Source organism: Podarcis filfolensis, assembly GCF_964270895.1.
Source record: "Podarcis filfolensis genome assembly, chromosome: 6".
NCBI classification, from domain to species: Eukaryota; Metazoa; Chordata; class Lepidosauria; order Squamata; family Lacertidae; genus Podarcis; species Podarcis filfolensis.
Genome location: NC_139609.1, coordinates 18,652,292 through 18,667,794, shown reverse-complemented (window position 1 = coordinate 18,667,794; position 15,503 = coordinate 18,652,292). Strand labels below are relative to the sequence as shown.

The following is a 15,503-nucleotide window of genomic DNA, read 5'->3' as shown; positions in this document are numbered from 1 at the left end:
AGAAGCCAGCCTAACTGAATTTGTGAGATTCTTACTGGCCTTGCAAACAAACAAACAAACACCTCAGCTAAGAATATTTCCTCACCTGAACTTTCAGATGTAGTATTATTAATTCCCTCATCATCTGGCCTCTGAGAGATGCTGATTTTGGCTTTATTTTTGGAGACCATTTTGGATGGATTTTGCAGTTCCTACAGCACCTTGCAATAAGGCTGCACAGCATTTTCAGCCTAGGACAGAATAGGGGAAAGTTGAAAAACTGGGCTCTTGTGTCTTCATGTTCTATTACTGCAGTAAGCTTGGGGCAGCCCACACTTCCAGACCTAACTTTAATTTGTTGTCAGGAGCAGCAAGGAGTAGGACTCAGCAACACCATCTAGTCAAAACACCCTCCAAAACTTGGAGAGGGCCTTGTAATTATTCCCAGAAAGGAAAAGGAACAGTGAATGCTCTCAGCATAGCCTTTTCAGAATAACCCAGCCATGACTGAGAAGGAATGGTCCTTTAGAGTTCTAACTCTTGATTGATAGTAATAGAACCAGAACAGAGAAACCACTAAGAAACCCTACTTACATTTTAAAATATATCTCCACCTCTCCTTCCATTTCCCTGTCTCATCCGTCTTATTCCCCACAAAGACTTGCGCCAGCCAGAGTTCCATGCAGAGAGTCATTCGAAGTCATATGGAGAATGTGTCATCAACATTTAAGCAACCCTGCTCAAAAATGGTCATTACGCTTAATACAGATTTTTTGAAATCTTCAGCAGACTAAGGCTTTTATTTTTATTTATTAAAAAGCTTTCCAAACCACCCTTCAGTCAAAGGATTCCAGTGAAATGTCCAGGCATTGAAAAATACAATATAGGAAAACAATGTATTATCCTCCAAATCTAAAAATGTTTGAGGTGCAGCAGTTGGAGGAGAAGAGAGACAATCCCTGAGCAAATAACAAATCATAACCTGGTGCTAGAAAGATTGTAGAGTACTTGCAGCCAACAGAATGGTCACATCTTCTGTATCTGTTTCACTAAATGAATTAACGGCTAAATGAATTGATGAAGTTTCTACAAAATGTTCCACATAATAACTGGGCATATCAGATCCTGTGTGCTTATAGCAAACTGGCTGTGGCTCCTTATGGACCAGCAGGCTCAGGGAATAGCCCAATATTTGCAGACGTTCAAAAAATCTTTGATGGGTGTGGGGAACACCTCGATGGAAGGGGGGTACCCAAAAACTGCCCAATGAAGACTGAAAATGCTCGGTGGTTAGAGAAGGCTAACTGGCTGTTGGGATAAGAAAACTTATTCCAAATGGAATGGAGCATCCTGGAAAGAAAAGCAATTAAATAAGAAAGGGACTGTCTGGCAGAATCCAGAAGCACTTCACACTATATTTTTTGCAAGTCTCACTTGTCCTGTCTAATAATGATGGTGGTTGGTCAGATACTATCACGTGTTGCCCGAACTCTTGGTAAAAATGTCGATTTCTTCTTTTGTCTTCCTAGCATTGTTGCTGATACTTCAACACTGGAAAAGCAGAAAAGGCTGGTAATACCCTCAAGGGAGAAGAATGTCCCGCTTTTCCTTAGGACGTCCCTATATTCATCGGAGAAATGTTGGAGGGTATGAAAGGTCCCTTCACTTCAGGCAGCAAGAAGTCTGCCATTGTATTTACCATATTTTTTTGCTCTATAAGACTCACTTTTTCCCTCCTAAAAAGTAAGGGGAAATGTCTGTGCGTCTTTTGGAGCGAATGCAGGCTGCGCAGCTATCCCAGAAGCCAGAACAGCAAGAGGGATCGCTGCTTTTGCTGCGCAGCGATCCCTCTTGTTGTTCTGGCTTCTGAGATTCAGAATATTTTTTTTTCTTGTTTTCCTCCTCCAAAAACTAGGTGCATCTTATGGTCTGGTGCATCTTATAGGGCGAAAAATATGGGTATTTGGTACAGTCATACCTTGGTTTTCGAACAGCTTAGTTCTCGAACATTTTGGCTCCCGAACACCGCAAACCAAGAAGTGACTGTTCCGGTTTGCGAACGTTTTTTGGAAGCCGAATGTCCAATGGGGCTTCCACGGCTTCTGATTGGCTTTCTGCAGCCAATCAGAAGCCGCGCTTTGGTTTCCGAACATTTTGGAAGTCGAACAGACTTCCGGAAGGGATTCTGTTCGACTTCCAAGGTACGACTGTACTAGGGGCTGCAGCCTCTGCTCATGAAGCCCACCCACCCCTTTTCTAATTGCCTTTCCCCCCAGACCCCTCAATCTGGCTCTCAGAACTCTTCCCAGGCAACCCTCCTCTATGATCCTCACTTTATACCTCAAAAAATACTGCCTAGTTGGGATTTGTCCTCAAATCCTATGATGGTCTTGATCATCTGGAAGAGGGTAGAGGGGTGTTTGTGCATGCTCCACCACACATGCAAATTAGCCTACGGTATACAGTGGTACCTCGGGTTAAATACGCTTCAGGTTACATACACTTCAGGTTACAGACTCCGCTAACCCAGAAATAGTGCTTCAGGTTAAGAACTTTGCTTCAGGATGAGAACAGAATTCGTGTCCCGGCGGCACAGCAGCGGCAGCAGGAGGCCCCATTAGCTAAAGTGGTGCTTCAGGTTAAGAACAGTTGCAGGTTAAGAACTGACCTCCGGAACGAATTAAGTACTTAACCCGAGGTACCACTGTAAATGTAAAAAAATAATTTTGTTGCTTCATCTGGTTTTGCTTTTGGGCCTGCCCACCCCCAGGTTATTTCCTCCAAATGCTACCTTTTACAATCCATTATTTTTGCAGCAGAAGCCTGATGAACTTTGCCGCGTGGCAACAAGTCAATGATTAATTCGATGGAACTAGAGAAGGTGAAAGACCTTCCCAAGGACAGCCACCAGACCTATTTGCTAAAAAGTCCAAACTGGTCAGACGCTTTGACAACTGCCTGGAATACTGACATGAACCGTCTGAGTTACGTTGTTCTGCTCCTCTTGTGGAGATGCTGTCTTTTCCAGCAGTGTAAGTTATTCAAGTCAAAATAAGAATTCTTCCAGGCAGCAGAGGGATGGGATATTGGCTTTGGAGTAGGTCCCCCCCCCGAAGAGGTAATGTAGAAATTTTGTACATAATTAATAAATTAATAGCCACCCTTCCAAGAGAAATATTATAAAACTAAAACATGTCGGGTGAAAATGTTGGGATTTGCTACATCCCTTGGCAGTTTAAAGTTTCTTTAAGATTTATGTTGCATCTCGTATCTACTGGCCAATGAATGCTTGTTTGTTGCTTAATGATGCTTAATCAGCTTCTAATTTCAGTACAATAAAAGCTGGCGGTCTATAGGAAAGAAGTTGAGCAGTTGGGGGAGTGGTGCAGGAAAAACAACTTACTCCTTAACTTAAAGAAAACAAAAGAGATCATTGTGGGCTTTAGGAAATGTAAATTGAATATTCAGCCACTTATTATTGAGGGGAAGTGCGTGGAACAGGTCTCGGTGTTTTGTTTTCTGGGAATGGATTTGATAGACGACCTAACCTGGGGAGAAAACAGCAAAGACCTGATGAAGAGAGCACAGCAGAGGTTATAAACAATCTCTCAAAGGACCTGCTGATGGCATTTTACCATTGCACTGTGGAGAGTGTATTAACTTATGGTCTGTGTGTGTGGTTTGGGAGCTGCACGGCCCGGGAAAAAACAATGCTGTCCAGGGTTGTAAAGACTGCAGAGAGAATAATTGGGTGCACTCTTCCCACCTTAGATCAAATCTATGCTGCCAGGTGCCATAAGAAAGCGGCAGAGATAGCGCAGGATAGTACGCACCCTGGAAATGATCTCTTTCAGCTTCTGCCTTTGGAAGAAGGTATAGGGTTATAAAGGCCAGGACTAGCTGCCTGAGAAACAGTTTCTACTCAAATGCAATTCTGGTTCTAAATGCAGCATAAGGGGTCTCTATAGTATAGTGTATTTTAAAATGGGGTTTCAGAGTTTTTAGGGGGTTTTGAATGTTTTATGTAGTTTTTCAATTTCATTGTTCTGCATGGGACAATGACAATAAACATATCGTATATTGTATATCGTATATATGTGTGTGTGTTTTAATTCTTCCTTCACTAGGCTTAGACACGTTCAGATTTACCCATTAATTTCTCTCACCCTTTCCTAACTCAAGACTTCTGCTCGGTTGATTACTGTGGTGTTATTTTGTTTGGTGTTTTGAACATGTTGGATGGCATCAGAACCTGGCATAGACAGGGATTTAGTGTGAGGTTGTTGGTTTTTTACCATTCTGTTCCAATCCAAAGTGACGGTGCAGTGGCAAGCACTGTGGAAGAGCCAGGATGACAGCAAACTCTTTGAGCTAAGGGGCGTAGGTCAGAAATTGTGCTGACTCAGAAGAAATCGCCTTGTGTAGACATGTACCAGTATCAGCTGAAGGAGCAGGTTCCATCAGTATTTCTGCTTTGCAGCATTCCTCTATCCATTAAGTAAGGGGGTGGGGGAGAGAGAGTTCATTTTATCTATGATAAACCACATCCATTTTTTAAGTCTTCCACTTGAAATCAGTTCTACCCCCCAGAACGACATGCAGATTTTTATTTTTAAAAAAGAGTAACTAAAAACAATAGAATACAAACAGTATAACAGAAACTGCTTATAAAAATAGTGGCAAAAATATATATTTTAAAACATGTGAGCCACTCTCAGATAATACTTTGATGAGTAAATGAGATGGACAGCTAACCTCCTTTCAGAAATGAACCCCAGCATCTGAGTGCTGCCACATAGAAGGCCTGTGTAGAATAAGGTTACCAGACGTCCCCATTTCCTGGGGACAGTTCCCAGATTTACAAATCAGTCCCCTGACAAAACCCATCTATTTAGTAGGAAGTTGAAAAGTGTCCCCGGATTCATTGAAAAAAAAATCTGGTAACTTCGGTGTAGAAGTCCCAGTTCTTGTCTCACTGGGTGGAGAGACATCGAATAAGGTCTACCTTGTTGCTCCTGCCATAATCCTGAAATACATTTGAAGAAGGTCTTGTAGCCAAATGGCCAAAATACCTTCCTATGGCAAAGCTAGTCTTCTGAAACCCCATCATAGTGGGCTTATTGGATTTTGGAGTATGCAGAAGATCCCAGATCCACTGTGCATGCCTGCAGAGGATCACAGCATTCATTTGAGCAGTTGTTATCCAAGCCTGAATTTTGGTGCGGTGTTCATTTCCCCCTCTGCCATACATTGTTTTGAGAGGAAACAAATACTACTACTACTACTACTACTACTACTACTACTACTGCTACTACTACTTTAAACCCTGCCCATCTGGCTGGGTTTTCTCAGCCACTCTGGGTGGCTCACAACAGAATATTAAAAATACGATAAAACATCAAACATTTAAAAATTCCCTAAACAGGACTGCCTTCAGATGTCTTCTAAAAGTCAAATAGTTGTTCATTTCCTTGACATCTGACGGGAGAGTGTTCCACAGGGCGGGCGCCATTACCGAAAAGGCCCTCTGTCTGGTTCCCTGTAACCTCACTTCTCGCAATGAGGGAACCGCCAGAAGGCCCTCGGCGCTGGATCTCAGTGTCCGGGCTGAACGATGGGGGGGGGGGGAGACGCTCCTTCAGGTATACAGGACCGAGGCCGTTTAGCGCTTGAAAGGTTAGCACAAACACTTTGAATTGTGCTCGGAAATGTACTGGGAACCAATGTAGGTCTTTCAAGACCAATGTTATATGGTCTTGGAAGCCACTCCCAGTCACCAGTCTAGCTGCTGCATTCTGGATTAGTTGCAGTTTCCAAGTCACGTTCAAAGGTAGCCCCACGTAGAGCGCATTGCAGTAGTCCAAGAGGGAGATAACTAGAGCATGCACCACTCTGGAGAGACAGTCTGGAAACAAAGAGCTCTTCCGTCCCTATGCTGAGGATGGGTTGCCTGAGTGTCCTTTTTTGTTTGTTTTTGAATGATTACAAATTTTGTGAACTCAGCCACCTGATTTGCAACATATCCGAGGCAGATTTTAGGGGGTGAGGGGAAAGACCAGTTCAGTCACATTGGGCACAGAGCCTCAGGGGATGCCACAAGTATTATTTAGAATAGAGGTGGGGGGCCCCCTGAATTTTGGCATCACACAAGGCACAGCTGAAATTTGAGACCCCAAGTTCTGCTGCTGAACTTATTGAGCAGCTATGCTTCTTGTGGAAGATATTCATTGACATGCTGTACTCATAATTTTTAAATAAATAAATAAATAAATGATGGGCTGGTTGTCCTCCATTTAAAACTTTAGTAGTTGATAAGACCAGGTTGCTGAATGAAATGCTTGAACCAAATGGACAATGAACTTCTGCACTATGAGCCAAGTTGGTGTTGGATCACTGTTTGTTCCCTTGTATATATAAAAGTAGCTACAGGTGGTTTGGAAATATAATATCCCTACTTCCCTTTTCCTTCCCACCAGAAATAGCAGATTTAGCTCTTAATGAAAAGCACATCTTTCTCAACAAGACAGAATGTGAGTTGGATATTATATTGTTTTTTGGCAGAATGAGTAGATGAGAGGGATAAATGTTTCCACCTCCTGATAAATGTCAAACCTTACCAATTCAGAACTGAATACTTTACTACTGGCATTACTGCAGAATTAATCTGAGTTCCTCCATCAACAAAAGGTAGTCAAGTCCACAGCTTGCTACCCTCTTTTTCACGTTCCATTTCTTTCTCTTTCAGTCGCAGTATTTCCGGGACAAGTTCCTTACGAACACCTGGTGGACCCCTTCTCTGATTATGGTAAGCTGGAGAACGGCACCAATGCGAACGTCTGTTAGGGCCCTAATCTTTTCAGTGTAGAATCTGCATTGTTGGTTGTCACCAGGGTTAAGGAAGTGAAGTGATATGTACCCAGAAAATGTCTCCTATGGCCCCAAGCTCAAGACATCACAAGGAGTGTTCTTTTCATTTACAGTGGTACCTCGGGTTACATATGCTTCAGGTTACAGACGCTTCAGGTTACAGACTCCACTAACCCAGAAATAGTACCTCGGGTTAAGAACTTTGCTTCCGGATGAGAACAGAAATCGTGCTCTGGCGGCGCGGCAGCAGTGGGAGACCCCATTAGCTAAAGTGGTGCTTCAGGTTAAGAACAGTTTCAGGTTAAGAACGGACCTTTGGAACGAATTAAGTACGTAACCAGAGGTACCACTGTACTGTATTTGGTGCTGCCACACTGACGTGTTGTCAGGAGTCAAGGAACCCGATCCCTCCACGGTAGGCTTCCAGGAATAGATAGACAAGGAAAGCTCTTGCCAATGTCTTTTATTCAATATTCACAGAGAGAGGTTTAGAAATGCAGCCTCTTGGAGTAATGGTATAGCTGTCAACTTTTCCCTTTTCTTGCGAGGAATCCTATTCGGAATAAGAGAATTTCCCTTTAAAAAAGAGAAACGTTGACAGCTATGAACAATGGTGTTGCTCCGAGTGAAACCCCATCCCCTCCGTCTCTCCCATTATACGTCATCCCTATGGTGGCTGATCTGTGCCTTCTGCCTCTGAACTCTCTGCTCTCCTACTTTCAATGCCTGCCGGGTTCTGGGAGAGGGGGGTCTGGCATGCTTTCTAATGACACTGAGCCTGTCAGCTGTCTCTCCCCTGGTGCTGCTTCTTCCTGCTCCTCTCCCATTATTTCCTAGCTTTCCCCCTCTTCAGCCTCTGAGATGTGACCTCCTGCAAACCACTGCTGTAAATCTATACAATCTTCCTCTTCTCTGGAAGGTTCTGGTGGAGGAGGAAGAGGTCTTCACCATTCCTTCTCCGATGTCCAGTCCCTGACATGTGCACATCGAATGTTAATATATTTGCTTACTTAGAAAAGAGCAAGGCTAAATAAATATGAAGAGCCTGCCGGCTTCTAGCTTCTAGCTCATATAACTCAATCCTGTACTCTGGCATTTATCTTTCCGACTCCTTTCTTTGCTACCTTAATACCATACTTAGAAGGCCATTACCTCACCAAGAATCTAGCCTGGCTGTCCCAGGAATTGAATCCATGCTGGATCCAGGCATTAGAAGGGGGCTCAGGCATGCAGCCTACCCCCACCCAAACTATTCTTGTTATGTACTGAAGTTCTCACCCTGGGCCAGCAGGGGGATACTGTAGACTCAGGTCCACATATGCAAATAAGGGATTGAAAGTGACATTCAGTGATTGGATAGTTATGGAAAGTGGTTGCTGTTGCGTTGTAGTGGAGCTATATATAAGCAGGCTGGCTGAACCCTTCAGTTCTGTTCTGTTCTGGCCTGTGAATAAACAAGAGCTGTTTGAAGAATCACTGTGTCGTCTGATATGTTCACCCACAACTTAACAATTCTTATCATCTTTCATAGCACCAATGAGTGTGAGAGAAAGGGAGTCAAAATTCATCAGGCAAATTGTAAAGAAAGTACAGATGATAGTACCAATCTGAATCCGCCACATAGCTCCAATTATTTTTTTCATTAAAAAGAAGCAGCAGGAGACCTATTCACATATCTCCTCTAATGCCTTAGATGCTAAGACTGAACCTGGGATCTTTCAATGCATGTGCCCTACCACTGACCAATGGCCTTTTTCTAGAGACATGTGCCAACAAAAAAGAGTACTGTGGCACCTTGTGGATTCATAACAAAATAGATGTTTGGGGGGAGATGCATGATGGCAGGTAAGATGCTAACTGATGATGTATCTACTCTAGAACCCAATCAAAGAGTTTATAGGAAGATGCCTTACATAATTTTGTTTCATTTTAAATTAAGTTGAATTCCCCATTCTGTTTGCTTTGCCTTTCTAGGTGTACAGTGTATTAGTATCTGCAGTCTGGCATTTACCATAGTGTCATCTGCTATAACAACTTCTTCAATATTTTCATTGTAGAGTCCCCAATAAATTGTGGTCCTCCGCCTGATGTTGATAATGCAATGACCCTGGCCTCCTCAAGACGAGAATTTGTACATGGTTCAGTTGTTTTTTATCAGTGCTACAGAATGTACGAAATGGAAGGCACTCCACGTGCAAGATGTTTACGTGGTCAATGGGTTGGCGTGCCCAGATGCCTTCGTAAGTATAAAATTGATCATCGTTCATTCTTGTTCTATTAACAAGCCTAGACTCATTATAATGGACGTGAAGTCTGGCAGTGTGGCAGAGATACATGGCATCCTCTGGCTAGCCCTCCCAATGTCAGAGGCAGAGGGAAAGAGTGGACCACTCTTCTGCAATGTGTGGATGTAGCCTAAAAGCTACAGTAAGTGGCAGATAGTACATTTTAACTTGATGCCATTGACCAGCTCATTCAAGTGAGTTCTGCATTGCACTCAAAGCTATTCCTACCCAGCCCAGCCCAGTTTAAAAAGAATTCATCTATATACCGGTACATGATTACCGTATTTTTCGCTCTATAAGATGCACCTTTTCCTTCCTAAAAAGTAAGGGGAAATGTGTGTGTGTCTTACGGAGCGAATGCATGCTGCGCAGCTATCCCAGAAGCCAGAACAGCGAGAGGGATTGCTGCTCTCCCTCTCGTTGTTCTAGCTTCTGGCTTAGCCCCTCAGTCCCTCCCCCCACTTCCCGGAAAAGCCCCCAAGAGCCGCGCTCCCTTTAAAGAGCCGTGCGGAGCGTGTGTGCGGCTCTTTGGGGCTTTTCCCCGAGGAGGGGAAAAGCCTGCAAGCGGCACACACACGCTCCACTCGGCTCTTGAAAGGGAGCGCTAAGCAGAGCCTGGGATGCATACAGGCTCTGCTCACTGTTCCATTTAAAGAGTTTCCCCCCCTTGCATTCCCCCTCTAAAAACTAGGTGTGCCTTATGGTCAGGTGCGTCTTATGGAGCGAAAAATGCGGTATTTTTTCTTTCTGTGCTTTTCTTCAGAAACTTGTCGAGCAGATGATGCTGACATGGAACGTAACAATATCAAACTGAGGTCGATAACTAAATCCACATCCATGAGAGCGTCGGACTACTGGATGCAGTTTGAGTGCAAATCAGGATTTCGAAAGGATCCATCATCACCACCTTTTATGAAACAATGTGTAGCTGGGCTATGGGTATATCCAAGATGTATCTAAATCAGTAAGTCTTTCCATGGCAGTAGAGAAATCATACCACACGTATTTTAATATCAGTACTATCACCACAGCAACTAGGAGCAACATTACTAAACGTTTCTTTTTTCTTTTAAATTAATTTGTATTAGTTTTGAAAATTTTAACAAATCAATCCAAATTATTTAAATTTAACACAATTTTAAAAAAAATAATTACGGTAGGTTTCCTGCTCCTGTTACAAACATATGACCATTTGCTTCCTGATGATGGCACTTCATTCTTCTTCTTTAATCACCTTCTCATCCTTCTAATAGTTTTAATCCATTTTCATAGCTGGCCTTCTTGTTTCCTTACAACCAGCAGCTTTGTCCTTTCCCAAACACATAAGAGTCCATTTCACGTGTGTAATCCTTCCAGCACTCTGTTCCCAGACCTGGTGTTTAAGAGACAGTTCATTGCCATCGTCCTTTGTCCATTCACATTCCACTCCTTTGAAAACATCCCTTCCGTTGTTCAAGGATTTGCTGGGCTATAAATAACTACCCAACAAGATGCCTGCTCCGCCATTAAAAATCTGGGGATTATTTTCCTCAGTTAAAAAGCAAAGTCACATAAATAAACTCCTGCCAGTTATAATTAGCAGTCCTTCATCTCTTCAGATTACTCTCTCTTCCACTCATGGTCCAGCCCAAATATAATTTGAATTTAGTCTGTTCAGCCTCGGTCAAAAGGGGGGTGTATAGAAAAACACTGTAAAATCCTTAGTTGATCATAAATCAGTAACTCCCCTTTCTTCCTCCTCAGTGTCAAACAAAATGATTGCACATGATTCATTCATTTTGCAAGGGAAGTCAAGAAAGAAAAAGACCATTTGGGAACCCTATATGGTTTCCATTATAACCGTTTCATTGCCACTGCTATTACTAATAGTATTTCTAGTGCTTGATTAGATGGCCATCTGCGATCCCAAGCTATCCTACATTTATTTACATTTCTTTTGTTTGCTACTTATGCTGAGTGTTTTAAATTATTGTGGCGATTCCTGAATGCACATGATGAGGGGTAGCACAGAAATAATATAAATAAATAAAATAAAAATATTGACCGGGCCAGATGCTGGCTATATGGAAAGTCTCGGGCAGGGGTCACCAACCTGTTTGGACCAGTGGACACATTTTGAACACCGAGGGAGTGCTGTGGGTGCCAGTCACAAAATGGCTGCTATGGGGGGCATGATGTAACACAAAATAAGAGAGAGTAGTCTGGGCAAGACTAGAAAAAGTTTAACCCACTTGTCATACAGCTGTTGATGGAACAAAATTCCCATTTCCCCAATACTGATTCTAAATGAAAGCCTACGCTGCCATCCCATACACACTTACCCTGTAATAAAACCCATAAAATAGGAAGACTATTACTTTTGACTGGAAATGTATAACATTGTACTGGACCTGCTAGGCTTAAAGAACCATCAGCTTCACTGAACAGTAGAGCAACCATGATGGACTAAAATGGATGACATTAAACTCCATGTCACTTTGTAACTTTTTGATGACTTTCATTGACAGTCTGATGAGACCTCAGCGTCCTGGTAAACATCATAGCATAATGAAGAAGATGACGAAGAAACAATGGTGTCTTGGCAAATGTGGAATCATAACTTTATTGAAAATGGAATGTGCTGGAATGTTTTCCAAGGGACCTGGGTAAAGAAGTGCTGGAAAAGCAGGAGTCCTGGTTGTGCTTTTCTCCCAGATAAATATAACACATAGTCTAGGTCTTAATGTGGGTTAAGCAATGTAAGTAATGAAACAAAAATATATATGGGGAATTCCACTCTGCTACTCCTGGTTCCTTTCAGTTAGCTGAAGAGTACCTGATCTTGGCCCACAGCGATGACTGGGTAATTATGATTTTTATTCAAAAGTGCTAAATGTGCTAGGAAGTTCAGAAATTAGTATATGCCATGGAGCTTAGAAATTCTGCCTCATGATTAGATGAGCTGGAGGCCAAATCTTCATTTAGCATCAGAAATGACAACATGTGATTGCTTTGTCAATGCAAGTATAATGCTATAGTTATGCAAACTTAAAAAAAATATTATTTTATAAAAGTGTGATATTACATTGCTTTGTTGCTTTATTTTCTTCAAATTTTATGAAGACAATAATGCTCCTTAAATGAAGCATTGCACACCAATAAATTGATTGATTTGCTTCAATTACAATTTTGAGTCTGTGGTCTTTTATCACTGATTATTTATTTTTACTTTGCAAAATTTCTATGCTGCTGTAACGACAAACAAATCTCAAAGCGGCTTACGAAAAGAATAAAACAGTAAGCTTATCAGTAGTTAAAACAGCTGCTTAAAACATTAAAAAACCCAATTAAAACCAATGATAAGTTAAATACAGGTTAAAACAATGTCAACATTCTACACATCTGGGCAGCCTTTTTGAAACAAGGATGTTTATTATTATTATTAAATTTATTTATTTGATTTTTAAAATTAAAATTTTACAGAGATATATCAAACATAAATCATGAAAACAAAATTCCAAGGAATTTCCTGGACTTCCATCCTCCCCTTTGTGGGTTCTATTATTAATCAGTTCCTCCCACATCTTTTATGATAATCCAAACCCTTTACTTCTTCCATTATGTCCAGGACCAACTTTAAACTACAAGTGCTATTCCAATCCTACTAACAATTTTAACTGTTTACGGTGGTCTTTAAGGTAAGTTATAAATGTTCCCCATTCCTTATTAAAATTTTGGTCTTCCTGATTTCTGACTCTTCCAGTTATTTTAGCCATTTCAGCATTAACTTCTTCTGCCATTCTTCTCTGGTAGGAACTTTATCTTCTTTCCATATCTGGGCCAGTAAGATCCACACAACCGAAACAAGGATGTTCTTGTTGGCAAACGCTCCTGGGGGGGATGGCAGACCCCCAGTACCTCCGAGCATCTCCCAGTAGACACGTCTCTGAAATGGCATGTCCCTTCACTCCAGAGTGCCCCTCTGCGACACTTCTCATATGAAAAGTGCACACAAGTCTTCCGGCATCACACAGCAAGAAGATAGAAACATCCATAGATCTAGACTACACTTTATTCACAATATATACAGAGAATCCATAATCACGTCTTTGCCCTCCAAACTCTGGCAGAAAACAGAAAGCATACAGCAAAAGTGAAAGTACAGTCCAATACAGTGGTACCTCGGGTTAAGTACTTAATTCGTTCTGGAGGTCCATACTTAACCTGAAACTGTTCTTAACCTGAAGCACCACTTTAGCTAATGGGGCCTCCTGTCAGTGGCGTAGCGTGGGTTGTCAGCACCCGGGGCAAGGCAAGTAATTTGCGCCCCCAACCCATGGATTTTAGCACTCGAGTCTCTTCCATTAGATTAGTGCGCCCCCCCTCAGATGTTGCGCCCGGTGCGGCCGGCCCCCCTGCACCCCCCACGCTACGCCACTGCCTCCTGTTGCTGCCGCGCCGCCAGAGCACGATTTCTGTTCTCATCCTGAAGCAAAAAATATTACCCAAGGTAATATTTCTGGGTTAGCAGAGTCTGTAACCTGAAGCGTATGGAACCTGAAGTGTATGTAACCCGAGGTACCACTGTACAGTGGTACCTTTGGTTGCGAACGGGATCCGTTCTGGAGCCCCGTTCGCAACCTGAGAGGAACGCAAAATGTGTCTGCACATCTGCGCACGTGCGGGTTGCAATCCGCCGCTTCTGCACATGTGTGCGATCTCATTTTGCGCGTCTGCGCATGTGTGAGCGGCGAAACCCGAAGTAACCCTTTCCGGTACTTCCGGGTCGCCGAGGGATGCAACCTGAAAAGACGCAACCTGAATCAAACGTAACAAGAGGTATGACTGTAACGGTCTCAGACGGAAGAGATAAGACAGCCTTCCATTCTCACACTCTTCAGACATCTCATGTGATTTATACTAATCACACTAGCCAGCATCGGCTACCTAAAATCCTAACAGTTCTTAAGGTAAAGGTAAAGGGACCCCTGACCATTAGGTCCAGTCATGACCGACTCTGGGGTTGCGGTGCTCATCTCGCTTTATTGGCCGAGGGAGCCGGTGTACAGCTTCCGGGTCATGTGGCCAGCATGCCTAAGCCGCTTCTGGCAAACCAGAGCAGCACACGGAAACGGCGTTTACCTTCCCGCCGGAGCGGTACCTATTTATCTACTTGCACTTTGACGTGCTTTCGAACTGCTAGGTTGGCAGGAGCAGGGACCGAGCAACGGGAGCTCACCCCGTTGCAGGGATTCGAACCGCCGACCTTCTGATCGGCAAGTCCTAGGCTCTGTGGTTTAACCCACAGGGCACCAAAAAAAGAACAGTGAAGGTGCCCATCTGAGGTGCATAGGAAGAGAGTTCCAAAGTATGACTGATGCCACACTCTAAGACTGAGCATTATTCCTCGTCCCACTGGATTCCTCATGAGCAAATGTGAATCCCAGTTAGGTCCCCGATTGCAGCAGAAAGCATTTCCCCACCAAGAACTGGGTGTGCAGTAGATTTGATGGCTGTTCCTCCACAGCTGCCTGTTTCTGCCTTGCAGTAGCTGGATTTGCAATGTTGTCATCGGGGCCTCTCCTACCAGTTGCGGCCAGGCAGGCACCTCAGGTGGTAGAACTAGCCTCTTCTGCCCCCACTCGCCTCCACAGCTGCTGCCTCCTTGCCCGCTGTCACCTGCTCTATGGGGTGCTGGCTGCTACCACATTCACCTCCTCTGTGCACAGACACCCCCTTTACTGTTGCCACTAAAAGTAAAAAAGGTAAAGGACCCCTGGATGGATAAGTCCCGTCAAAGGTGACTATGGGGTTGCGGCGCTCATCTCGCTTTCAGGCCGAGGGAGCCGGCATTTGTCCACAGACAGCTTTCTGGGTCATGTGGCCAGCATGACTAAACCACTACTGGTGCAACGGGACACCATGACAGAAGCCAGAGCGCACAGAAATGCTGTTTACCTTTCCACCACAGTGGTACCTATTCATCTACTTGCACAGGTGTGCTTTCGAACTGCTAGGTTGGCAGGAGCTGGGACAGAGCAACAGGAGCTCACCCCGTTGCGGGGATTCAAACCGCCGACCTTCCGATCGACAAGCCCAAGAGGCTCAGTAGTTTAGACCACAGCGCCACCCACGTCCCATACCTGCCTCCTGTGCCGCCACCTGCCATAGCTGCTGTGGCAACTTCCTCTGCATCTCTGGTGGTGGGCAGGCAGGGAGGATATGACATAGAGAAGGTGACCGGGCATGGCCTTTCCTGTTTTGCTTGAATGTCAGGGACTAGCATTCTGGCTCCTGCCTTGCAGGTGGTGTCACATCCCATAAATCACCACTCCCCACTCTTGGTCCCCTGCCTCTGCCACACGCTTTTCAGAGCCCTGCCACAAAGGTAGA

At 43.7% G+C, this 15,503-nt stretch overlaps 2 protein-coding genes across 2 annotated transcripts in view; one reads left to right on the top strand and one right to left on the bottom strand.

The window, feature by feature from the left end:
• The window catches only part of LOC310765406 (complement factor H-related protein 5-like), a 316,979-nt gene that overhangs the window by 135,747 nt on the left and 165,729 nt on the right, over nucleotides 1-15,503 (bottom strand). The gene's annotated exons all lie outside the window — the stretch shown is intronic.
• Nucleotides 2,799-12,291, top strand: LOC310765426 (complement factor H-related protein 3-like). Its single transcript, XM_083620361.1, has 5 exons — nucleotides 2,799-3,011; nucleotides 6,725-6,784; nucleotides 8,904-9,086; nucleotides 9,895-10,095; nucleotides 11,639-12,291. The coding sequence occupies exons 1-4, from the start codon at nucleotides 2,834-2,836 to the stop codon at nucleotides 10,089-10,091; spliced, it is 618 nt and encodes a 205-aa protein (XP_083476487.1). The 5' UTR covers nucleotides 2,799-2,833; the 3' UTR covers nucleotides 10,092-10,095; nucleotides 11,639-12,291.

Excerpts from the sequence above, each read along its gene's own strand:
- LOC310765426 (XM_083620361.1), top strand. The coding sequence starts at position 2,834 with ATGATTAATTCGATGGAACTAGAGAAGGTGAAAGACCTTCCCAAGGAC. Across the intron at positions 3,012-6,724 it reads ATGCTGTCTTTTCCAGCAGT|TCGCAGTATTTCCGGGACAA; the intron begins GTAAGTTATTCA and ends TTTCTCTTTCAG. Across the intron at positions 9,087-9,894 it reads TGGCGTGCCCAGATGCCTTC|AAACTTGTCGAGCAGATGAT; the intron begins GTAAGTATAAAA and ends GCTTTTCTTCAG.